The sequence below is a fragment of the Arvicola amphibius genome, chromosome 15 (assembly GCF_903992535.2).
Source record: "Arvicola amphibius chromosome 15, mArvAmp1.2, whole genome shotgun sequence".
In the NCBI taxonomy this organism is placed as follows: Eukaryota; Metazoa; Chordata; class Mammalia; order Rodentia; family Cricetidae; genus Arvicola; species Arvicola amphibius.
Window position 1 is genome coordinate 50,573,336 of NC_052061.1, and position 25,751 is coordinate 50,599,086.

Consider the following 25,751-nt stretch of genomic DNA (forward strand, 5'->3'; position numbering starts at 1 on the left):
TGCTCTGCGGTCTCTGCACCGTGAACCTGTCTTCGGATATTCTTTCTGTAGCCCTATCCTCTGGAAGGTCACAATGACAGATGGGGCACTTTTGCTTTCTACATTGAAGGGTACATGTATTCCTCTTACGGTAAGGGAGAATGGACGGTAAGGGAGAATGGACACGAGCACATTGCTAACGGTTTGTTTGTTCTGAGTTGACCCCGAAGGTCACCATAGGAGGAAAGCAAGGCTCACTGGATGTGGGAGTATGCAAATCCAGCTGCACAGAGACAAGAATGAGGACCAAGTGGAGGAGACACAAAGCCAGAAGCACCAGCACATGAACCATGGAGCCATTGCCAACCACCTGACCAGGGGTGAAACTAAACGTTGTAAAATTGATGACCTTTGTTCACCCTGAAAAGCCTGCTGGCTGGAGTTTTTATGGTGTTGGTGCATTGACTTCTTGGATCTCTGGCTCTCTAAATAAAACTTGACTTCAAGATCCATTCCTCTGCACACTGACATTTGTGGCGAGGAGCGGCATGAATTCTAACGTTGGGGTTACATCTCCAGGACAGTCATCTGTCTGCTGGGGCAGGTGTACCTGGGCCATCACCTCCACTAGCTGCACAGGGGATGGTGTAGACTCCGCTGGGCTGCCTCCCACTGGTGTGAATCTTTATTGCGTGTGGTCGCAGAGCCATCACCTCTAGGCGTGATACTACTATTGATGCCACAGAGCAGAGTTGCTGGCCTGCAGGAGACCATAGCCCACAGGAAACTCGAATACGGTAGGAGCTAGATATGAGGTCACGGCAAAGGGGCAAAATGAGGTTCTAGTGGCCACTCCCTCCTGGTCTTGGAGGGGTTACTAGGATATAGGAGGGAGAGGTTGACTTGGGGACTCTTCAGTGGTGGACCTGCAAGATAAGCTACCATGCTGAGGAAGGAACCTCCTGGTTGTAGGGACTACTTTGGTAAGTAATTGAATGATCTTCTCTTTGGTCTATTAGTGACCTATCGAGGGTGAGTAGATATTTCTCAACATCTTCCTAGAAAACAGTTTGGCATTAAATTCCTGCCACCCTGCTGAGTTTCCTGAACAAAGCAGAAAATGAAACAGATCCAACACTCATTTTTAAAATGGCTTTATTAAAGGCTAGTAGTATAAAATAGAACAAAGTTACAAGTTGTCATTAAGAATCTGCCATTTTGAAAATACGTATCAAAGGAGAGGGTGGTGTAAAGAACAGAAGGCCACTCCTGGACCTGGCATGAGGGACGCACCTGGCCAGGAGGCCAGCTCCGCTGCTCCTAACGGGAGCACGCCCAAGCCAGGAGGGCCGGGGACTCAGCGACAACCCAGACAGGCAGAGTCTAGGTTCCTGAGAGCTTTTGTCAAATATGGCCACCAAGAGCAAGACACGGAGCCCTGGAGCTGCCTCCCAGGCGTTGAGCCTGGGTGTGTGGTGGAGACCAAAATCATACACAGGCTTGAGAGGAAGAATTGCTTTTAAGGGATGGATGTATATCATCATGATGACGGAGGAAGAGAAGGTGGAAAATACCTGGTTAATCTCCTGGCCACTGTCACATAGTCCCTGGGGGAGACCAAGAAGCCAGCTTGGTTTGCCCAGGCACAAGAACAATGTCCAGGTCAGGTGGGTCCTTTAGGATCCCTCCTGGACCCCTATCTGGGACTTCCCACCTGTTCTTTCTGTTTGTTTGCTTTTTTGTTTTTGGTTTTTCAAGACCTCTGTGTAGCTTTGGAGCCTGTCCTGACACTCACTCTGTAGACCAGGCTGGCCTCGAACTCATAGAGATCCGCCTGCTTCTGTCTCCCAAGTGCTGGGATTAAAGGCGTGCGCCACCACCGCCCGGCTTCCCAGCTGCTCTCGGGAGGCCTCCTTGAGAAATGCCATTGTGCCTGCACGCAGCCTTCTTCATGTTTTCACTAGAGAAACTAGAAGGGAATCAGGAGAAAGTGGGGAGAAGGGAAAATGTCTGCACAGAGAGAGCAGACATGTCACGCTGGTCAAGGGGGGCCAGGGTGAGCCTTCACCTTCCTGCTGTGCCCATGCCATGGACCATAGACCTACACGGAAGGAAACATGTGCACAGACTTGAAATCACCTACTGCACTGGGGTGGGAGGTAGGCACATGGTAGCCATGCTGGACCCCCTGAAGAGTAAGGGCCAGTGTGGGCTGCGCCAATGGTGGCTTGTGAGTTATTTTCGTCCTCGTTGTGCCAGAAGCCTTTCTTCTCTTTTGCTATCAACTGCTCTACAACAGTACGGAATGATAACTGGTCAAAAGCCACCAGAGGAAGGCAAACCCACACTCTAGGGACCAAGGGAGGCTCAGGACATAAGCTAATGGCAGGTATCGCATCAATATTGGCTAAGTACAGCTTTGGCATGTTTTCCCAGGGGAAAAGACAAGGGTGGGACAGTTGCTGTGTGCGCTCTGCCTTGGAAAGCAGGGTCTAATAGATATCCCAGAAGCTAGTTCAGAAAGTCTTGTGACGTGGCATTAAGGTCACACCTTTCAGTACTGAAACCAGGCGCTCGGAGGAGGGGGCTCATTGAGATTAAGGCTTCAGGTGAAGAGAACGGAGTGACGGCAAAGGGTAGACTGTGCCACCCAGAGCTCACAGATCTGCTTGGCACCTCCTGCAGATGCGTGTGGTCCAGGGGCCGTGGCAGGGCAGCAGGGAGGACATGGAGCAGATCTGGGTGAGGCTCATGCTCCTCACCCAGCCTTGCTGCTGTGAGCTCTCAGGGCTGCAAGAGGAAGTTTCTGGAACCATCAAGAAGGCCTCTTTCACTTGAAGGTGGTCAGGTTCAGGGGAGAGGCCTTCACGATATAGCTGACCAAACCGGGGTAAAGAACAGTCAAGTCTTCCAGTCTCATGCTGGAAGGTTCTAACACAGTGAGTCAGAAGCGCCCTGCTCTCCAGCACCGTTGCCACAGCCCTGACTGCTGGAGAGGACAGGACTGGGACACTGGCCGGACACTTACAGCATCTTCAGAAGATAATCCACAGAATCAAGGAAGCTGCTACAGCCACATAAAAAACAGCAAGATGCTGACAGAAAACCTGCCAGCAGGCAGGGGCCTTCAAACAACCAGAGCTCCGAGTAAGTCACCAGGACAGCTCAGTGGGCACCTGCCACCACCTGCCAGCAGTCTGTTTCCTAGAAGCAGGGGTGGGGAAGGGCATAGAATGCCAAATGTGGCTTCAGCAAAGGGAGGGTTCCAGGTGAGCCCATTTTTAAGGATGAATCTTCCACAGTGACAGTCAATAGCCCAACTCCATCCAGGGAACCCCCAGTGAAAAGGAATGGGGAGGGCAAAGAGAAGGCCGCGTGTGCAGCTCTTGTTGACTTGGTCCGACAACCTCCTTGGTGGAGGAAGTGGGGTGGAACCCGGGACAGTTTTATTTACAAGGCTTACTGGATTCTTGTCTTTAAAAATCCCAAGTGTAAAACTTGTTATCAAATCCTTGAAAATAGCATATTTATCTATTTGGTTTTACCAAAAAGAGAAAGGAAGGAAGGAAGGAAGGAAGGAAGGAAGGAAGGAAGGAAGGAAGGAAGGAAGGAAGGAAGAAAGGAAACCTGGCAACATTTCCTAGTTCCTGAAAGACTAAGAAAAGAGCAGAGGAAACAGGAACATACACAGGCAGAGCTGCCTTCTCCTCCGAACACCACGTGGGCCACACGGGGGCTCTTGGCTGTGTTTCCGGGTAGCACCGTTTACCAGTTGTCCAGAAAATCAAAGCCCGTCTTTAAGAGGGTGTTACTTGAGCCAATCTGCAGAGGGACAAAGGTGACAGAATAAGACATGGGCCTCCATCCCGGCCACAGACAACCTGTATACAGCAGTCCATTTAAAATGACCCAGATGAAAGCAGCTGCTGCCTCCGGGGCCCCTGACCTCAATTTACCTCAGTGCCAGGACCAGAGAGCTGCACAAAACCCAGTGCAAGTGACACTCTTATAAGACCAGCATGCACAGAGCAGAGGAAAGCAACCCAGTTCTCCGCCGGCACCTCCTGCTTCCGGCAGCATTAAAGTGAACAGACACATCGGACATCCACCCCAAACCCGCTCGTGTGTGTGTGTGTGTGTGTGTGTGTGTGTGTGTGTGTGTGTGTGCGTATGTGTGGTCTACCCTTGGCTCGGAATTTGCCAAGTAGGCTAGGCTGTCTGGCCAACAAGCCCAAGGATACACCTGTCTCCAACTCCAATCTAAGTGTTGGGATTATAAACCCTGATATTTTTTTAACATGGGCTCTGGAAACTGAACTCAGTGGAGGAGAAAACCATGGGGACATGGGTGGCCGTCCCATTCTGTGAGCCCTCCTTGGATATCTGTGAAAGAATGTGTCCCCCACTTCTGATGTGGACTTGGCACCACCACCCACCTGCGCAAACACAGGCTCTGAGAACAGAGCGTCGTCTTCGTCGTCCTGTTGGGCAGTGGGAGGTGGCGGTTTCTCTGGGGACTCAATGGGGGTAGCCTTGGGCAGCAAGCTGGCAGGGGCTTGCACAGACTGGGGCACCTCTTGCGCTGTGCTTACACTGGAGAGAGTTTGCTGTTCTTGGGGCAGAGCCTTGACCTCCCTGTCTTTTGTGATGGGTTCCTGGCGGTAGCAAGCGGGCATGACTTTTTCTCCCTTCTCCATGGACTTAATCTGGCTGGGTGTCAGAGATTGGAACTCGGCCTCAGGCCCCTCCCTAGAGCGCTCAGCGTTGATCTTCCAGAAGGACGCTTCCTCCTCTTTCCTCGAAGGTCCTAGGGCATCCAGGCTAGAGGATCTGCTGTTCTGGGCAGGCTTGGCAGCCTGTGTGCCCTGAGGAGCCTTGGCCAGGGGCCTGGGATCACTGGTCATGGTGGCTGTGCTGGGCTCCTGGATGGATAAGGAGGAGATGCTGAACTCCATCTGACTCTGTGGGGAGACAGAAAAGAAGAGACACATGAGAGCAAGCCTCAGAAGACCCTGGGACAGAGAGCCAGCCTACACACTCCCTCAGATCTGAGCAGACACTGTACCGACATAAGCTGAGAGCTCTCTGGTGGTCCCAAGTGACGATTTTCATGGCAGTCCTTACTGCCTACCTGAAACACATCAGGAGCCATGAGGCCAAGCCCTGTCACGGTGCTCCCTAGCAGCTCTAAGACCAGAATCACAGCAACGATCAAGGGTCCCTGTGGACTATGAGAGCACATGGCTGGGCCCAGCATGGTTCTGACTTCCAGAAGGGTTGCTACAGGCAGGTGAAGGCTGAGTAGGTCCTCAGGGCATCAGAGTCCTCAGAGAGAAGGGAAGCTACGCAAGCCCAGTCCATACCTCGTGTCACCACGTGCAGACTGATCACTTCTCTGACCCACATCTGTCAACCACAGTGACCTCTAAAATCCTGTCACTGAGCAGGCCTGACAGAAATCACTGCCAGGAACTCTGAGCCTTCCATAAAAAGGGGAGCTAACTGCAGGCCAGGTCATCCCCACTCTGCAGAACTCAGCATTCTCGATCTCAAAATTGACCCTGAAAATTTCAATTCCCCATCATTTCTACCACTTTCTTACAAAAATAAAATAGCAAATGATATTACAGAAAGCTGGGAAAGTAGAGAAAACTCAGAAAATCAGGCATAACCCCTCCCCCCATAACTATTTTTTGTACCACATTTTCATACATGGTAGCTGTGATCTTGTCAGGTCTGCAGCGTGGGAATGAATGTCACTTCTTCAGTGGTGTGGGGTGCAGCTGTCTTTAAGTCACTACTGCACCTGCAGGTGACCCCCACCCCCCATACTCTCGTAAGTCACGCTCAATAAAACACACTCGTTCACCAGGTTGGACTTTGGTGGTATCCCTATCTTGTCTGCTGTTGGTTTCCTGTCTGGGGTGAGCAGACATTTGTTCATGTCTCCCCAAGAATAATGCTATACAATGGCATCCACTTTGTTCTTTGATACAGAGTCTCTCTCACCGGTCAGAAACTCAGAGGCTAAGCTGGCTGACCAGCAAGCCCCAGAATCAGTGTTCTACGTCTTCAGGTCTTCAGCGCTGGGAAAACAAGTGCCTGTCACCATGTCAGAGTTTCCCACCTGTGTTCTAGGGGTCCCACTCAGGGTCTCATGCTTACAGGGACGGACAGCCATCCCCCCCGCCCACCGCCACTGCCTCTGTGAACACTTCCCCCGGTGGCTGTCCCGCAGCCGACCGCACGTTCTTCTTCAACAGTTCACCCCCGCTGACCCTCGCTCCTGCAGTCTTTGTGCACATAGCTGCCCTGCTCGGGCTTAGTTTCTTCAGACTTGCAGGGACAAAATGTTGAAAGGCAAAGGTCTAAACTCTCCATGCGTGGTTTCAGATGCACACTGTCACAATGCTTTACAGAGCTGCTCTGTCTTATGCCCAGCTGTAGTCGTTTCTGGTCAACAGAGCTGATCATTTTAAGCTGCGTTGACTAGGACACATGGCAGCACCTGGTAAATGGGCCAGTCTGTTTCCTTTCTTTTTTTTTTTTTTCTTTATTTTTTTTTTAAAAGGGAAGCAAAAACGTAATAAACTAACAGACAGTGTCACTGTATAGAAGCACAGGGGAGAGGGAGCAGGGAGAAGAAGATGGTCAGGTTTCCTGTTCCCTAGACAGTTAGGGTTTGAACGGCAGGGCCTTGGCAGTCGGAAGCAACTTGTCTAAGCCTCTTCGTGAAGCAGACAGGGCAGGACTGGAGACCAGGACCTTGAAACTTCCAAGATGTCTAGGAGATGGTTGTCTCCAACAGGGGGACAGAAGGCTGGGAAACCCTCGCACAGGTCTGCCGCAGTGAAGCTGCCGTGGCCCTGTGCAGAGGTGGTGTCCTGGAGTGCTCCACGGATTCACATACAGTTCTGCAAACCATCAAACCATCTGTCCCTATCCATAAGCAGGGATCTTAGAACAAAAGAGAACACAGCCCTTCTTCCGTATGAGCTCCAGGCTCAGGACAGTCTACTACACATTCCCTGGATGGGAAGCCAGCAGCTAGCCTTGCTAGAGATGAAGAACACAAGTCTAAACCAAGAAGTCTAGGCAGCCTGAAAATGCAGCTTCCCTAAGAATGCCATCCCCACTTCAGCTCCTCAAGGAACCATGGATCCAGTGTGGTGGGTGTCTAGGAGGCCAGGCTGCCATACTGGAGTATGTGTGTGACCTCTGGAGAACTCAGCAGGTCAAGGGGAGGAGCATAAATTCCAGCCTGGGCTTTTATATATTGCCACCAGCAACCCCTCAAGGAAAAATAAAGAAAAGGAGAGAAGATGGAGGTACGGAGGTACAGAGTGATTAGCTTCCCTGGGGTACTAGCCTACTAGGAGACCCTGCAGTTGAAATCCCAGGATTTCAACTCCAAGGCCTGGCTGCAGGGCTAACGTACAATGTCATGGAAAAAGCAGGCTCTTTTTTTTTTTTTTTTTTTTTTTTTTTTTTTTTTTGAGACAGGGTCTCACATAGTTTGAGGCAGCTTCAATCTCTGTTACTGAGGCTGCCCTTGAATTCCTGATCCCCCTGCCTACCTCCTGAGTGATGAGACTATAGGCATGTGGCACCTCATCGTCCTCGGGATCATTTCTAGGTCCAGCATTCTGAACACTGCCTATTTCCAAATTCCCTAGTAGGACACACAGACACTTGGTACAAACAGACATGATCGTTCCTTAAGTAAGCAAACTGCTAAAAATAACTTGGAAATGCCAAGTCTCAGAGAAGGGTTGGCTGTGGTCTGGAAACTGTAGAGTAAGGCACACAGAACCAGTTTTGTGTTTCTTTTTTTTTTTTTTTTTTTTTTTTTTTTTTTTTTTTTTTTTTGGTGGTGGGTGAGGGGGCTTCCCTGCTTTGGTGGGGTCTTTGCTTAGAAGACTGTGAATCTCAAAGCCAGGCATCCTGACGTGTGGGTGGTCAGATACTGAGGAGGGAAGCCGAGTTTGGGATCCAAGGTTGTGTGACTGCTGGAGCTGACGACCACTCCCATCCACTCAAGGATAACCAGATGCTCCGCAGCTTCCCAGTGGGAGGTGACATCAACTTAGAAGGAGCATGCTGTCAGGAGCAGCTACCTACCTGCTTTGGGACTTGGAAGACAAGCACAAGAAAACACGGCGGCACACCCCTTTTATTCCAGCACAGGGGAGGCAGAAGTTGATGAGCCTCTGGGAATTTGAAGCCAGGCTGGTTTAAACACTTGCAAGTAACAACGCACGGTCCAAAGGACTGTGTGACTCACTGTGTCACACAACAGCTTCCTGGGGTGGGGGTGGGGTGTTGCAAAGGTAGAGGGCAGACGGGAAAGGGCAGGGAGATGAATGGGACTGAGATGCATCATGTGAAATCCATGAAGAATCAATAAAAAGTTACATTCGAAAAAAGAAATTACCAGGTCAACAAGCCACAGCAACACAGAAGGGAGTGGAGGGAGAGAAAGAGGAGGAGGAGGGAAGGGAAAGGAGGCAGCAGCTCCTAACCTATCTGCCCCTTCCCCAATGTTTTCTTGATCCTTAACTTTGCACATAAAGTGTGACGGGTTTCCTCTCACAAGTCAGCCTCCTCCTCCTTGTTAGTGAAGGGCCTCTCACTACCCTATAAGAGAAGGTTCTGAACCAAGGCATCCAAACACTATCTGGTAGCTGGGAGGAGAACTTCTTCCCTGTCCCCATCTATGTTGGCTCAGCTGAAGAACCAAAGAATGGGCTCAAGGAGGCCATGTGAAACCGCAGTACCACTGTCCCTCACGGGTCAGTGACCCCGAGGTCCCATTCTGCATGTTTCCCTCCTGGTGTGCTGGGAATTAGCCCTTCTTGCAGCTGTCTCTCAGGAGTACTGATACAACCAGATAACTCCAGGTTCACAGGAGGTGAAGAGGGCAGTGGCTAGACAACTAACCCATAGGGAGCATCACAGCTTCAGCCCTGGGAGCCAGAGGGAGTGCTCCGAGGAATACCCACCGTGCAGCTCTCCTACGCCAGGTTCAGTCTGTTACAGGTCCCACCTAGAAAAAACAGGTACCAAATCCCCAGGGCCCAGAGCAAGGTCAGAGAGAGCCCAGGACCTGTTGGGAAGCCACCAGTGACACCATGACTACCTGTCCCTCGATCCCAGGACAGAAGTCAGCTGACTTCACACCTCACAGACTTGGGAAGATCAGTCCACAAGTTTTAACTGACTGGGCAGGCACTGCGTGCCTGGCACGGAAGCCTTTCCCAGAAGTGGCATGAAGGAGCAGAATCACTGACCCTTTTCCATTACAGAAGAGCCAGTCCGGCAGCTCACCCAACTTTTCCAGAAACTGCACTGGCTTCAGAGGCCAGACCAGACCTCCACCTGGGGCCCATACATGTCAAGATGGAAAACAGAAAGACTGTGGATGCCAGTGACAGGGCTTTCCAAACAGCCTGTCACTGTCAGGCCTGGGCAGGAGGTCATGGCAGCCTTCTCTCAGTGCTCAGGCTGCTGAGCCAGCACTGCAGAAGGAAGCTGCATCAAAGGTAACAGGAAGGGGCAGCAGCCACTAGATCACAGCTATGGCATGGGCTGCAGGTAGAAAGGGCCAGGGCTCAGCTGAGCGTCTTCTGTGATCCTGGAGCCATGGGCACAAAAGAGGAAGGCAAGGGTATCCTCAGCTCACAGCAGCACCCCCTTGCCCTCTGTGGCCTGGGATCCTGACTTCTCTACAACCCAGTCCGTCAGCAGAGTGGGGCATCAGTCAGCCCATGTGGGGAACAGGGCTCAGCTGGCCACATCCATTCTAAAAACAGCAAGACCACAACAGAGCCCAGTGTCTGTTTTTATGCCTCGCTCACTGGAGAGGAATGTGTGATATTCAGCAAAGGGGGGTACATGCCGCGGAAAAGGACTGTTTGGCTTGGCAGCGGCTGGCAAAGCTAAACTACCAAGGCAAAGGCCACGCACACACGGTCAGAAAGAGTCGGAAGAACATCTCCATTAGGCTGCAAAACGCTTAACATGGGTTCTTCCTCCTGCCCTCCAAGAGACAAAGGGGAGGAACCTGAACAACTCTAAGAATCACAAAATTAGCAAAGGGGCCATCTTATAGGGACGAGTCAGCACGGACGGGCACCTTGGAACACCCACCTCACATCCTGAGGAATAGTTCCAGATCTGGAGCTACATCACACATGTCCCTTGTTCAGAAGCCCAGTCAAGCTCCAGGGCAGAAAAAACCCAGTGTCACTGTGAGACCCAGAAGTGGCAGGCAGGGGGTAGCCAAGGCTCAGGAGTTAATGGTAAGGGACACATGAGTCTTAGCCCTCAGGTCTCGTCCTGTGACAGGGACACAGACATCCACGCCTCCCTAAGACTATGATGTGGAAGACGGACAGTAAAGGGGAGGGGGGCACAACTTAGGCAGAGGACTTCCCTGTTCATCTCCTGCCAGGATGATCGGAGGTGTAGGCACGTGCTTAGCATAGTTCTCTTGATGGCCGGGACAGAAATGGGATTTACACAGCGGCTGGAGGGTGGGGGCGGGGTCTTCAAGAGAAGGTGGGTGGAATCAGCCAAGACACTGTGGTAAGGGAGGACAGTTAAAGGAAAGCAGCGAGGGGCTGGGGGCTTCTGGGAGACCCGTAGGAGCCTGGTCTCGGGGGCAGCATTGCGGCCACCGCACTAAAGGAGCTATACACCACTCCACACTCAGGGAAAACATCGGAGGATCTAGGGCAGAAAAACCACAAAGCTTTCAGAAGGGGAGTTAAGACAGCCCAGAGGGATAGAGAGAGGGAAGAAAGGGAGGAGAGAAGGCAGCCATTAAGCAGAGAAAGGAGCCTTTCTAAGATGCATGGGTCCAGACAGTATAGGGGTTACGCTGTGATGGGATCGGGTTCAGAAACCAACTAACATTAAGGAGGTGCATGCAAGACCATGGCTTAGAAGAGGCCCCTCCATCTTCCATGGGCAGTGACATCTCTGAACCACAGCCAGCAGGCACTCCGCTCTCTAGCCAGATGGTGATGTGACCTGCTCACCTACGGCAGGAATGGGAGGAGGAATTCAGATGTGTGCATGAGTTGTGGGGAAGGACCTGGTTTGGAGGATGGAGGGGGTGCTAGCGTATATATGGGAAGCGTGTGCTTGCAGGGGTGTTTTGTCCTCCTGAGGAAGGCCTGGAAGGCCTCTGCTCTGAATGGTTCACCCAGGCCTGGAAATCATGAACTAACTCCCCTTAGCCTCCTTTGGGCCTGAAATAGGCAGCTGCACATTAGTAAAGACAGGCAGACAGAAGCCAGACAGCTCGGAGGGAGAGGGAGCTTGGGGACGGGTCCCAAGGGCCTAGCCTCCCCATACACTCTCCAACTTATCTGCAGCCCACACAGCCTGGGAATGCAAGGAATCTTCTCCATTCCTTCCTCCCTCCTAGTCTGGGGCCTCTGGGTGCTGGGTTTTTCTTCTAGAAACATGGGAGCCTGAGAGAGGAATGCAGCAGTCCCATGGGCATCCTCCCCACCCCCCAGCTTGCCTGCCAAACTGATAGATGAGTGGAAGAGATTGCCGTGGTGACCATATCCCTGCGGGGAGGTACAGGGGTAGGATAGTGGAGGGGCGCTGGGAGTCACTATCGGAAGTGGAGGGATATATCTTGCATAGTGGAAAATTTGGATGTGTTCATTAGCTTGATCCAATTATCCCTACAACACATGCAAATACCAAAAGAACTTGTGCTCCGTGTACACACGCAAGTGTGTAAGAGAATGACGGTATGGGAGGTGGTCACTGACGGATGCACAGCCATGTGAGGGCACTAACCGCTACAGTCAGCTAACCTGGGGCTCTTAGCTATCTCAAGGGGCATCCGCCACCCAAGTGCCAAATACTGGAGGATAAATTAGGAAGAAGTCCCCTGACAGGGCAGGCCTCACCCAAGATGGCTGGAATTCATGGGTCTCGGGGATATCATGGGACGTAGCAGAACTGACAGGCCCACACACAGGTTCAGTTCCCCAAGCCCCCCGCCCCAACACACACACACACACTTTTACCAACACGAGCTGCCCACTGCAGCCCAGCAGTAAGGACCACACATAGCCCTCTGCACCCATCAAATGTTGAAAGAAAATGTATAGCTACTCATATTTTCAAAGGGAACAAAATACATCTGAATTTCATTCAACTTACCCTTGTTTCCCAGGAAAATGGGGCCGAGTGCTCATCTTGCCAAGTTATATCCTGAAATAAAATTCAAGAATAAGTCTGAGGCCCAAACTCCGCCAACCCTGTGCAGACATCCACCCACAGCCACAAGGGAGACACACACACACACACACACACACACACACACACACGCACATGACAACTCAAGGACAAATGAAGGTCTCAGTACTTGACAAGGCCAGCACTGGGAACTCCTGCAGCCCAGGCTGCTGGTCCTCTCCTGACAAACAGGCATCATAGTGAGCACCAGTAAGGCCTCAACCCAAGACAGAAGCTTCAAGAAATGGATGGCGCTACTATCCTCAGAAAACAGGGTCAAATCTCAATCTGACCAGGGCAAACTATGATCTGGTGTGAGGACACAGCCTTCTGAACCTGCTTCCTTGCTTCTGTGAGGGACTCACACACCTTGTAGGCTTGCTGTGAGGTTGTAGCCTGGCACCTTGTGCAAAGAACACAGCCAGCAACACACTTGCGCCCCCCTCCCGGCCATGTGAAAGGCACTGGTAGCAGAGTCAAGGGACAAAGCGTCAAGGCAATGCAAGGGTCTGGTTGTGACACCGCTGATGCTGCTCCTGACTCGGCTCACAGTGCGGCAGAAGACCTCTTCCGAGCACTCGCTGGACTCAGAGCCTGGGCTTGCGGGTCCTGTTTGTTAACCTGAAGAAAGGGCTTAGGCCTCCTCTTCACCCCCCCACAGGGTACCTGTCTGTGCCTGACTGCTCTAAAACATGGGACGAAATTTTGCCTTTTTAAAGACAGTCTCATATATCACAGTCTGGCTTCAAATTCACTGTGTGTCCAGGGATGACCTTGAACTCCTGATCTTCCTTTTTCTGCTGTCCAAGTGCTGAGGTTATAGGTATGTACCACCACAGCTGGTTTATGTAGTGCAGGGGACTGAACTCAAGGCTTTATGCACTCCAGCAAGCTTTACCAACAGAGCTATGTCTGAAAGTCCCGACAAAACACGTGAACTGAGAGTAACATTAATTCTGTGTTTATCTCCCACTGTCCCCAAACAACTCCTGTATGATTTGTATCACGCCATGGAGGACCCAAATAAAGTATGCTCCTTGTCACCTAGTGGCTCCACCCTCCACAATGAGAGCTGCTGAACTTCAGATGCTGACAGAGCCCTGCCCCAGACTAGCCTCACAGATGGCAGGAACTCCTGAAGAATGCTTGCAAGCTCAACAGCCACCCAGGCTGCAAGCCAGCTTTCCCTGGGCACACCCCTGCTGAGCTGGGAAGCAGCTGAGGCCCAGTTAAGAACTATAACAAAGGTACGGTGGTGGTGGTGGTGGTGGTGGTGGTGGTGGAGGTGGTGGCGGTGGCGGTGGCGGTGGCGGTGGTGCTGATGGTGGTGGTGGTGGTGGTGGTGACGGTGGTGGTAGTGACGGTGGTGGTTCTGGGCAGTTGACAGCCTGCTCCTAAGAATGAGGGGGATGCAGAAACTTCACAAGGCACAAGAACACAATAAGCCCTGTCCCTAGAGCTGGAGAAACCCAGGTTCCAAAGTTATGAGATCAAGACTGCTGTGCAAGCTAGGTCCTCACACACTGCAACCCACACACCTCACACATTCCTATTCCCAAAGCACCTCAATGTGGGGAGTGAGGCCCTGGCTCTTCTGGGATGGAGGCCCAAAGAGTAAAGTTGCCATTTCAGATAGAAAGTCCCTTACACTGGGGGATGAGCAGCTGGTGGCTGCACACTAAGGGCTACCCTCTTGGTGGCTGCCGGAACTAGGGGCTGGGCACAGCAGGAGGGGCTGCAAGTTTATGCTCAGGCCCTTTCCTCCAGTGCGTGTGCAAGAACTGCACACTAACACCCGAGACATCCCGTTCCTGTAAATACACGTTATGCCAAGCCCACATCACAGAGCGTACACCCCCAGACCTGGGTAGGCTGCAGCAGTAACGTGGGGCCAGGCATTAGGAAAGCTAAAAGGCCCTTCAGCTGTGCAGCTAATACAGTCCTCCAAGACTGTCGCTGGTCCTGCACAGTGGTAATGCAACCTTGGCAACACCTGTTGGGGATCTTGGCTCCAGAACTGACTTGCACTTCTTCTTAAGAAACATCTCTGCATGTGCATGTGTGTGTCTATGTGTGGATATGCACACATGAGGGCAAGAACCTGTGGAGACCAGAAGAGGGTGTCAGACTGGCCTGGAGATGGAGTCATAGATGGTTGTGAGCTAGGTGGGTGCTAGGAACCAAACTCAGGTCCTGAGCAAGAGCAGCAAGTGCTCTTAACCACTAGGCCACCTCTCCGGCCCACTTGGGCTATTTTGCACTGCACAGTCGTCAGGCAAAACTTCTAAAAATGAGAACGGGACCACTGCATTCTGCTCTGGAATTTCAGCTAAATCCCAGTTACTTCCAAAGTCTAAATTCTGCCCCTCCAAACATGGCCATGTCTATCTGGAGGAATGTTGAGTCACTGCCTGGGAGGGACAGCTGCAGCTGGGGCCTGTCCTCATCTCTGTGGCCGCTGGGGAAGGAGACAGGGAGCCTCTGAGATTCTAGGCTCCTGGGACACTATGCGCTCCTCTCAGAGGCAGTAAGGCAGACAGCCTTCAGGGGGAAGTGGAGCAGGTCAGTGGAACAGATACTGCTTATTCTAGTAGTGTTCTAGCAGTGACCGGGAGAGGTGAAGGGTGTTGCCTGGCTAATGCCTTTTTCCCCTGAGGCCACCAGCCTTGTTACTGGACAGAGAGGAAGGGTGTAGAGATCCCAAGGGTGGGTGGGAGCTAGACCCACTCCTGTGTACCCTGGCCTGACTTCTGATTTCTGTAAAGTCGGTCTCTTTGAATCTCCAAAGGTAAGTCAGAGGCCTGGCTGTGGGAGGCAACAGAGAGCGGGGCTCCAGGAAGCAAACGTCAGGGCCCCGGGCTCGGTGGGTAGGAGCCCCAGGGTCGCTGCCCACACTTCCTGGAATTCCATGGGGGGTGGGGAGTCACGGGCAGGGGAGAGGTCTCTGAGATTTCTTCCTAACTTAGTGTCAACAATCTTTTGTTTGCTTCAGCAAGAAGCTTAACCAAGAGGCAGATTCCTTGGATTTCTGCAATTCTGAGCTCATAAAAAATAATAAAGCACTTAGCAAAAATAAATCTGCCAAACAAAAATGTGACGGGAGCTCTGTCGTCAGCTGGCAGTGGCTGTGCCTCCAGCCAGAGACTGTGCTGGCACTGGCGCAGGCTTCCAGGCTGCCAGCACAAATGGCAGCAGGATCTCAAAGTGGCAGTTCCTGCTCCCACACAGACACACTCACTTACACAGACAAACTCACACTCAAAGGTACACTCCCAAACAAACATATCCTCACATACAGATACATTCCTACACATAGATACACTCCCACACATAGATGCACTGACACACTGACATATTCCATAGATGCACTCACATACAGACATGCACACATAGATACACTCATACACAGACATACACACATAGACATAGTCAGATACTTAGATACTGGCACATAGATACATCTGCATGCAGATAGATACACACAGACACACTCATACAAACACTCACAAGCACAGACACACAAACACACAGAGACACATTCTTGCATACACACACACACACACACACACACAGCATTTCCCCTTTTTCTTCTGCTTTCACAATAACCAGGAGGCAACCAAAACATAGCTAGGTGCAGGCCTGCAGTGGGATTGTGCACTCCTACTCCGGGACTGCTGGAGAGCCCTCTGCCTGCCACCCAGGCACCCAGATCAGACAGAAGGACAACACAGGTGGCCTTCACTCGGGCCAACCATCACCCTCCGTGTCAGAATCCTATCTGAAAGAGACACAGGCACAGGAAGTTTGGCTGGGCCACTGTGGAGCACGGCGTGAGAGTATGCATACCACACATCACCAAATCAGAACAGAAGCCACAAGAGACACAGCTATGAGGACACAGAGCACGGAAAATAACAGAAAACCACAGAAGGGAGCAAGCAGTAGCAGGTACACACTACAGGAGAGCCTGCTGGTCCTCACAAGGGCTCCAGACAGAGGCACTAAAACCAGCTACCATCTCAGGTGCATCTGCTGTCTGTTAAATACTGATCCCACTCAGTGTCTCCAAAGGAAAGCAGCGTCACTACATGTAATGTAGAGAGGTATATTCTTCACATTATGCTAAGTGGAATGAGCCAAACACAACAATAAGAATATTGTTTGTGTGGCCCCATCTACATGCAACACTAGAGAATGGAAAATCATAGCGACAGAAAACAGAAGCTGTCAGAAGCTGGAGGTGGGGTGGGGGAATGGGCAGCCACATCAACCTGCACTGTCTTACTGCTTAAAGGATACAAACAACACAAGCAGCTGGGCAGGACAGGATGGTTTAGCATGACAATACGAATTCAATCCCCCAGAACGTGTAACTGTTAGAAGAACCAGCTCCACAAAGCTTCTTATGGACATAAACACTGGCACAAATACTCACATACATACGTCATGTATATACACAAAAATAATAACTTAAAAACAAACAAAACACGGCTGGGGCCAGGCTTGGTGGTGCAGGCCGTTAATCCTAGCACTTAGGAAGCAGAGGCAGGTGGACCTCTCTGAGTTCGAGGTCATCTTGATTTACATAACGAGTTCCAAGCCAGCTGAAACTACTACAAAGAGCAACCCTACCTCAAAAACCAAAACCAACCGAACGCGGCTAGGTTAGGCAGAGCACTCATCCCGACGCTCAGGACAGGAAGGCAGGAGGACGGTGAGTTCCAGACTAGCCTGGGCCCCATGACAAGACTGTGCCAAGAATAAATAACTAAATAATCTGGACCTGGAAGGCAGGAATGCTGCACACACTCGGAGTGCCTGGAACAACATTGCACACTCAGACGTGGCTGAAACGGGGTCGGATGGAGCTCAGCTGGTGGAGTGTTTGACCTCAAGCACTTTGACCTTCAGCACAGCGCAGACAGGGTGTGACAGTGGGGCACTAGGGAAGAAGCATGACGAAGGAAGTTCAAGGCCGTCCTCAGCTACGTAGAGTTGGAGGGTATAATACGATGTGTGAGATCCTGTCACTTAAAATAAAGAAGAAGCTATTAACATAGGATGGGGGTGGCTCAGGGCTCACGTTCTCAGTTCTCAGGAAGTAGAGGCAGGAGGGTCAGAAGTGCAAGGTCATCCTCAGCTACAGCCTGGGAATCGGGAGACACTATCTTTAGTTTTTCGAGACAGGGTGGGTCTCTCTCTTTAGCCCTGGTTGTCGTGGAACTTGCTCTGTAGACCAGGCTGGCCTTAAACTCACAGAGATCCACCTGCCTCTGCCTCCTGAGTGCTGGGATTAAAGGCGTGCGCCACCACAGCCCAGGCAGAGACCCTGTCTTAAAAAAAGAAAAAGAACTTGCAGTGGCAAGTTGTGAGTTATGTTTACTGCATAGCAATAAAAAAGTCTTGGAAAGACAAGGAGGAACTGAAGATGCTAATTACTAACGGGGAGCTGCCAACCTGGCAGATTGCAGTCTGCGATTCCAACTCTCCTGGGGAAAAGATCAGAGATAGTGTGGCTAGGTGAGTAAAAGCCACCTCATGTGCAAAGACCCTCTACAAACACTGCCCAACCTCCTATGGGCTCACTCTACACATCCCTCCAAGGTAGTTCCAGGGCAAATGAGTGACCTCAGCCCTGCAAGAGCATCTTTGTTCTTGGTGGCATTTGAAGATTACACACTGACCACTGCAGTGTGTTCCAGAACTACAGTCCCTGCTGCCTGCCAGCTGTGCACACCCTAACCACAAGGCAGACACACCTCTGCGAGGGCTGCCTGGTTTCCAAGAGTGGGAACCCCAACTACTAAGTCCCAGAAATAGTGCTGGTTTCCTTGGTGACTCGGAAGCAGCGTCTGCAGTTACAAGGTGCCTTGGGGACCACAAATGGTCACTATGTCTCTAAAGCCGAGGATCAGGGGCGTTCCCAGGGGACAAGCCATGACATTGTGGCTCAGGCTAAGAAATACTGTCAGCCAGAGAAAGCAAGATCTGACAGCAGGGCCTGTGGAAAGGAACAGAAAGTCCCCTGTGTTGACAGCGGTCACCCTTGGGTTGGTGCTGGGTGGCCTGAACACGCAGACACCCAAGCCTGTCTCATGACTTAACCGTAGGATACTAAGGACAGCGCACAGTTCCTTCAGGTCCAGCAATTAAGAACACCTGCCCCTCTTCCAGAGGCCTGGGTTCAATCCCAGCATCCCATATTGGCTCACAAGCACTTGTTGCTCAAGTTCTAGGGAGTCCAACACCCTTCCCAAGAGTCTGGGCATGAGGGTGCACAGGCACACATGCAAGCAAATCATCCATATACACACAAACAAAATAAAATAAAAACTAAAGAAAAAAAAAGCATTAAAAAATAAACAAACGGGAACGAGGGCCAGTGAGACGGCTCGGTGAGTAGAGGTACTTGCCGGACTAGCCTGGCCAACCTGACTTCAATCCCCAGAACCCACACAGGCAGAAGGAAAGCAATTCCAAAGTTGTCCTCTGACCTCCACCCATGTACTGTGGCATAGATACCCAGGCACACACATCATCCTCCTGTATATGAGCGAACTTGCTTGGATACACACACACACACACACACACTACAATACATTAATTAAACAAACAGGGAAGAGGCTGGGGATGTAAGAGACTCAATGGTAGAGGCTTTGCTTGGCATACACAAGACCCTGGGTTTAATATCCAGCATCATAAGTAAGCAATTAAATAAAGGAACAAGGGAATGAAGTGATTATTCTCTGATGTCCACAGTGGTAAACCACATCAAGCCCAGCAGGTGACACAGGCCAATAATCCCAGCTACTGGGGAGGCAGAGACAAGAGGATTCTAAAAGTTCAAGGCCCGCCTTGAGTTCAAGGTCAACCTGGGCAGCCTAGCAAGACCCTGTCTCAGACTGAAAAGGTAGAAAAAGACAGTGCTGGGCCATACATAGCCTGGTGGTCGAGCACTTGCGGGGAGCCCTGGGTTCACTCTCTATGTACAGAACAAATAAAAAGGATGGGGATTTGAAAAGAGCCATTAAAATACGGCCTTTTCAAAAAACAGCTGCCTGTTGGTAGCAACTGGGCACACACTTCAGAAGAGGCGCTGGTCTTAGGCTAGCAGTCTTGTTATTTCTGCTGAAGTAACATAACCCTTCTGCTGAAGGGTCCATAACAGGGCGTTCAGAGCTGCAGTTCCAAAGACAGAACACCCCGGTGACTTAGCGTGTGACAAATTCCACTAGGGTCACAAGTTCAGAATCACGGGCATGGGCAGGGCTAGGGGTTATCTCTCATGGTGATTAGAATGGAGAACGGACTGGGAAGAGGGGGAGATCAAGGGACCAGCAGGAATGTAGCCATTTCTCTTTTGTTACTTATTTATCTTTCCAGCACCATGGGAACCTCTTCCTTGGGGTGACTCCTGTCAATTTAAAAATGACTCCAAGACGGCTCTTGTGCTTCTTGTCCTCCCGGAATGAATGACACAAACTGATCCTCTCATCTCTGCAAAACCAGTTTCCAGGCTGCCGCTGGGTCACCTCCCATGGAAGCCAGCAATGGAGGCGCCCAGGAGGGAAGCCACATTTGCTGGTTCAGCTCCAGGCACCAGGCCAAGTGCTATCAGGCTGGGGAACCATCAATCAGCAAGGGGAACGAGAGGGACAGGCCCAAGCCTCCCTCACAGCCTGCGGCATCTGTATAATTCTCAGTGCTAGCCTGGCCGCCCAGCACAGGGTCCGGGCAGAGGGACTCAAGAGGCCAAATGTACCTTGTCCTCGTTTCTAAAATACACATGGATATGCCAGCCAGGAGGGAATGGTGATTCACACATTCCACCTTCCTTAAAAACCAAGTCCAAAATTCCGAGAAATCAACTCTCAAGTCACTCTTCCCACAAACCAAGATGCTGAGAGCTGGGACCAGAACTCAACTGGGAGCATGTTTGCTGCACACGCAAGAGGACCTCGTTTACTCTCCAGAACACTGGTAAAAAGCAGGGCACGGTAGCACACACTTATAATCCCAGAGCTGGGGAGGTAGAGACAGAATCCCGGGGGCTCGCTGGCCTAGTTGAATGGGTGAACCATCAGTTAGACAGAGATTCTGTCTCAAAAAACAAGGTGGACAGCTCCACCCTAGATTTGGCCTCTGCATGAGGACACACACACACACAGGGTCAGGGAGGTAAGGAGAAATGGCTTTAAAAAAAAGCTGCATTTTAGGTGGAAGAAGAAGAAAACCCCTCTCATGCCAGATCCAGAAGTCAAGCATCCAACACAAAGGAGAATCCCAAAAGGATCTAGGAGGGGTTCCTGAGCAGAGAAGGTAAGAGCACGAGGAAGGCCTCTGGCCTACAGGAGGTGTGCGGTGGAGGCAGCTGCCGCCGAAGTTGCAGGCAAGGTTCAGAGCTAACTGGCTCCAGGGTCTTAAAAATCCAGTCTCTTGAATCCAGGTCAAAGGGTGTGGGGCTGGCTGAGCCACTCCACCACTCCTGCCCAAATCCACCATGGAGAGGTGGTAAAGGCAGGCAGATGCCACATAAGCCAGGATTCACCCCCACAGGAGTTCCCAGCACCCTGCACGGGTCTGTCTGGAACTAAGAACATAGCAGCTCCTGGAACTCAGGAACTCACCAATGTGCTGGGTCCTGCTGGGTGTGGCTAGGAGTTGGGGTTGGGGACAGGAAACAGATGCAACAAATTCCTGAATATTCAAGGTTCTAGGTTCATTGGATTGTTTCCCATGACAACAGTAGAGTATACAGGTGATCCCTTCTCCATCAGAAACCTTTCATCTCTCAAAGAAAGCCTTTCCCAGAACTTCGCGGCTGAAAGAACAAACCTTCCAGAGAAGGGAGAGCTGGCAGCCTATTGAAAGCGCCCATCGGAAAGCCTTAATGTTCTCAGGAAAAGTCTCAGGCCGAGGGAACATCCCCGGGGCCTTCCTGCTCCAAACCACTGATTCCACATTACATTTCACCCTGCCAGAGGGGCACCCTGTGCTGACATGGTCGGACTTGAACCTGGGACCTGGGGCTCCAAGCCCTCCTCTTTGCTGCTGTAGAACATTGGTGAAGGAATTAAGGCAACACTGGAGTCAGGGCAGGAGGCTGGCAACGTTGAACAAAACCAAGTTCTCTGCTTATCTCCACTGAGATCTGTCCACAAAGCTGTGATTTTAGTGGAGCTGGTGAAGGTTGATAGGGGCCTGGGGGCGGGGGCTAAGTCAGGGTGCCTCTAGTTTCTATGACAGCCTAGAAAAATACTTGCTCGGTTGATTCCCAAAGTAGCTGAAATATTGACAGTCCCGTCATTGTTACAACATTAAGGCAAAACCATGATCTCTACAGGGGACCAGGTTAAACTAGCCAGGTAAGAGGGGGTGTGAGTTCTGCCCAGTCATCCAGCTTTATATGGAGATCAGCACGCACACACCCACACCGAGGTCTCACGTTCCTGCCCCTGCCCTATGTACACAAGCAAAGGAGCCCCTACTACATCCAGAGTCACCAAGACCTATGGTTACTAGTCTGTAATTAGTTCCTGGAAGACATAAAAATGAGTAGATGATACTAAAAATAATAATGGCAGTTTTAAAACATGACTAGAAGGTGTTACTATGAGGGGCACAACTACTATCAGTGGCGACGGCAGCCGCGACCTAAGGAAACAGGCAGCATCTGTAGGATATTAAGTAAAAGGGCTTTGGAGCCCTGGTTTGTTTGTTTTTTCTTCTCAAATTTGGGGTCACCTATTTGGGTATCAAAACACCTAGCTGGGAGTCACCCCAGGTATCCCCATCTGTCAGCCCCGGGTCAGACACTAGTCCTATATGAGACCACTGACTGACTTCAATTTGGTGCCAACCTCTCACTGAGTAGTGGAATTTATGTCCCCTGTGCTGTTAAACCTCACACGACTGCGGGAAAAAGAAACATCCACCCTGGCTGACGTCCTACATACCCTGCCTAGAACTCAAGGCTGCTGGTCCCTCTGCCCCTTGGGCTGAGCGGCATCACTCAGGGACTTTGGAGGTGTGTGCGTATCCTGCCCATGTGCACTGCGGAGATTCGGGCTGGGCACTACTGAAGGGCACGTGGAGAGCTAGCTCAGGACAATGTTCATCTGGTGCAAACGTTGGGTATGAGTGTAGGCCAGAGGTCAACATTAGGTGTTGCCCCTCGAGACGCTGTCAACCTTGTCTTTGGGGACAGGACCTCTCGCTAGTCTGGAACTTGACAAATAGGGTAGGCTGGCTGGCCAGTGATCCCAAGGGATCTGGCTGGCCAGTGATCCCCAGGGATCTGGCTGTCATCTACTTCCCAGCATAGGAATCACAAGTATGCACACCCCTCCGTGGTTGCTAGAGATCCTCCCGTGCACGACAAGTCTCTACTGACGGACCCATCTCCCCAGTCCCCATTTGCTCTAAACCATACCGGTCTACAAAGGCAGAAATGGGGCAGTCTGGCACCAGGTGGGCACATCTCTTGACCCTGGCTCCACCATGGCTTGGCCTTTTGATATGCTCAGGGCCAGTGACAGCCCATCTCTGGCATTTGTTAAGCACTGACCGGACTGCCTCCTCTTAGATTTATTTATCTGAGACACTGCCAAAGAGTAACTGCTTGCCCGCTCATCACCCAGACCTAAGTGCAAACTCTGTCCACGTCTTTATGGAGATGCATATTTTCACAATGAAATGTTTCGGCTCCAGGGATATATTTTAAGACTTATATTTTCATCTCCTACCACACCCTTGTTTTTCCTGGCAAGGCCCTCGGAGTTTCAAGTGGGATGGAGGGCAGAAGGCAACTGTTGGTGGACAGTTCTGCCCTCACAAGTCCCTGGCAGTAAAGACGGTTTGTGACCACAAGCGTTCTTTGTAGTAACAAACATCGATGAATACCTGGCCGGAAAAATCTCATTCTTGACTCTATCCCTTCCATTCGGCACAACCTTCCCCCCTCCACCGCGGGGAGGGGGGGATCCACAACTCTCCTTGCCCCTCCTGGAAAACTGCCTCCACCCAAACGGGCTTTCATAACTCTGGCTGCTACTGATTTTTGTCCTTCACAACAAAGTTGAGTCTCTGCGGTCCAAGTACATACTCTCGTGGCACAAAGGGCTTCAGAGAAACCGTCCCCAAGTAAAACACCAGGTTTCTGAGCAGCGCAGACTCCGGAACCTTTGTGCCTAAGAGCAGAGTCAGGCTGGGGCAATTTCAGCAGTTTCTCTCCTCCCCCGGCGCCTAGAGCCCAGGCTTGCAGGAGTTATCTCAACTTCTCCGGTGTTTGGGTGGTAACCGGGACTCACATGTCACACCCAAACACAATCTCCATTGTGGTCTCTCGGGGACACATCCCAGGGCGGCGGTGCCTGGCAGTCCCACCTCCCCCACTGAGGTTCGAACCCTTGCCGGCCCGAGAGCCTGGCGTTCTGGAACGGTTGACATTATTCCCGTCTCACACCCGGAAAACCGAGGCTCTAAGTCGACAACTCATCAAGGGCCAGGCTGCTAAGGGGCAGAGCCTCATCAGAGCCCAGGTTCGCGTGATTTCCTCTTGACCGTCTCCACTTTGTCTTTAAAGGTCTCTTCTCCCGGAGAAGTCTGAACTCCCCCCTCGCCGCCCACTCCGCCCTGAGCGGCCCACTCCCGCCGCACCCACCTCGTCGCCGAAGCGCACCAGCTTCTGGCCCGTGGGCCCGCGCAGGCCAGGGAAGCGCGCCGGGTCTCCCAGGTCCCCGGCGTCGGCAGCCGGCGGGGCGCGCGGCCCCACCAGGCAGCGGTCGATGATTTCGTCCTGCTGCGCGGGGGGCAGCCGCGCCCACTCGGGCCCGTACTTCTCCCTGATCTTCTCCTTGTCTTGCATGATCTTCCTAGCCATGGGGCTCAACGACGAGAAGTAGGTGAAGCGCTTCCGCTCCCGGTCGTCCAGCGGTCGGTTCCCGCTCATGACGGCCGAACGCGAGGCCGCGATCGCCGCCGCCATCGACGCCATGCCGGGCCGGCGCGTCCCGGCCCGAGCGCCGCCTCCCGGGCCGCCCGCGCCCCGCCCCGGAGCTCCGCCCCCGTCTCCGCCCGGAGCTCCGTCCCCACCCCACCCCCTGCGCCTGCCTCCGCCCCTGCCTGAGCACCGCCCCAGACCTTCCCCGGACGCCCTTTCTCCCGGCCACCTCTGCCCCACCTGATACCGGTCCGGACCACGAATCGTCCCGGAGCCCTGTCGCCACCTGAAATCCCGCCTCCACTCGGAGGTCCATCCCTACCTGGAGTCCCGCCCCCATCCCGAGCCCCACCCCCGAGCTCCTCCGCTCGCTGCCCTTCAATTTCCCCCACAGTGAGGGCGCTTTCCTGGACCCCGGGGCCTCGCTGGGGCGGCTACTGTGTCTGCAATCCGTGCGCTGCGGGTTGGAGATAGCTACTGAGGTTAACCCCCGGCAAAGACCGCCATGGCGCCACGTGGCACTGATGACAAAGGAAACTTCTTCCTGCACGTGCTCAATCATCCCGGCTCCTTTGCACTCGCTCTTGCGCATTGCATTTTCGGGTTTACCTCTTGTTTGCTAGACCATCTGCCACGCTGAGCTGGAGTCCAGGCGAGGGCACTGACCCACCACCCATCAATGAGGTGACGGGTCCCTGTCCCTGGTAGTCTTCAAGAAAACTTCCGTCAAGCCTGGCATGGAGGCACTGACTTGTAATGCCAGCACTGGGCAGGCCTAGGCAGAAGGACCACGGCAAATTCAAGGCTAACCTGAATATAGTGAAACCCTGTCTCACTACCACCATCCCCACAAAAAGAAAGAAAGCCCCCTGCTAAAACAGGCAGCGTAAGGGAAGTGCCCCAAGCTCCAAAAGTCTTTCCCTTTTCTGGAAAGCTACACACAAAGACCTCTCCATGCCCACAGAGATCTTGCTTTCTCTGATGCTTGCTACTACAAGATGAGGCAGACATCCCTCATCCCTGCCCTCCATGTTAATTAAATCTCAGGACTGGACTATGTCTTTAAACATCATTCACAGTCCTAAGCATAATTAAAGAACTCTAGTCAGCAGACTCTGGTCAGTGTGAGGAACCTATATCCCGTCAATTTAAGGGAGGGGCAAACCGAAAGTTTAAACTTCCAAAAATGGCCAAGCTAATCCTGGAATCTCAGAAATCGCAGGAACTCCGGGAGGTTTGCTGTCTGCAAACAAAGTGAAGAGGATGGAAAATTTCCACAGGGACGCAGAGGACATGGATCCCCAAAGGCGGCCAGGCTTGCTTGCCATGCTAGTTTCTTTGCAGACCACACAAAGTTACACAGGGCTGTGGAATGTTTGGGCCCCAACCCCACTGTCTGATTTTCACAAGACTGTAACAGGTCTCAGATAAGTAAGCATTATGAAAAACACTTTTCACTTCTGAAAAAGAGCTAAATACCCATAGTTGCCTCCAAAGTGGCCCTTGCCTAACACTAAAGGCAAGTGCAGAAATAACTCGAAAGGCCTTGATCTAAGTGGAATGTCAC

The 25,751-nt window shown here is 52.0% G+C and overlaps 1 protein-coding gene across 1 annotated transcript; it reads right to left on the reverse strand.

Annotated features, from left to right (window-relative positions):
* Window positions 1-1,117: 1,117 nt before the first annotated feature.
* C15H1orf198 (chromosome 15 C1orf198 homolog) lies at window positions 1,118-24,263 on the reverse strand. The gene is made up of 4 exons (XM_038313235.1): window positions 23,906-24,263; window positions 12,169-12,219; window positions 4,416-4,940; window positions 1,118-3,801 (listed from the first exon to the last, which is right to left on the reverse strand). Exons 1-4 carry the CDS (start codon window positions 24,236-24,238, stop codon window positions 3,745-3,747), a joined length of 966 nt encoding a protein of 321 aa, XP_038169163.1. The 5' UTR covers window positions 24,239-24,263; the 3' UTR covers window positions 1,118-3,744.
* Between the last annotated feature and the right edge of the window lie 1,488 nt (window positions 24,264-25,751).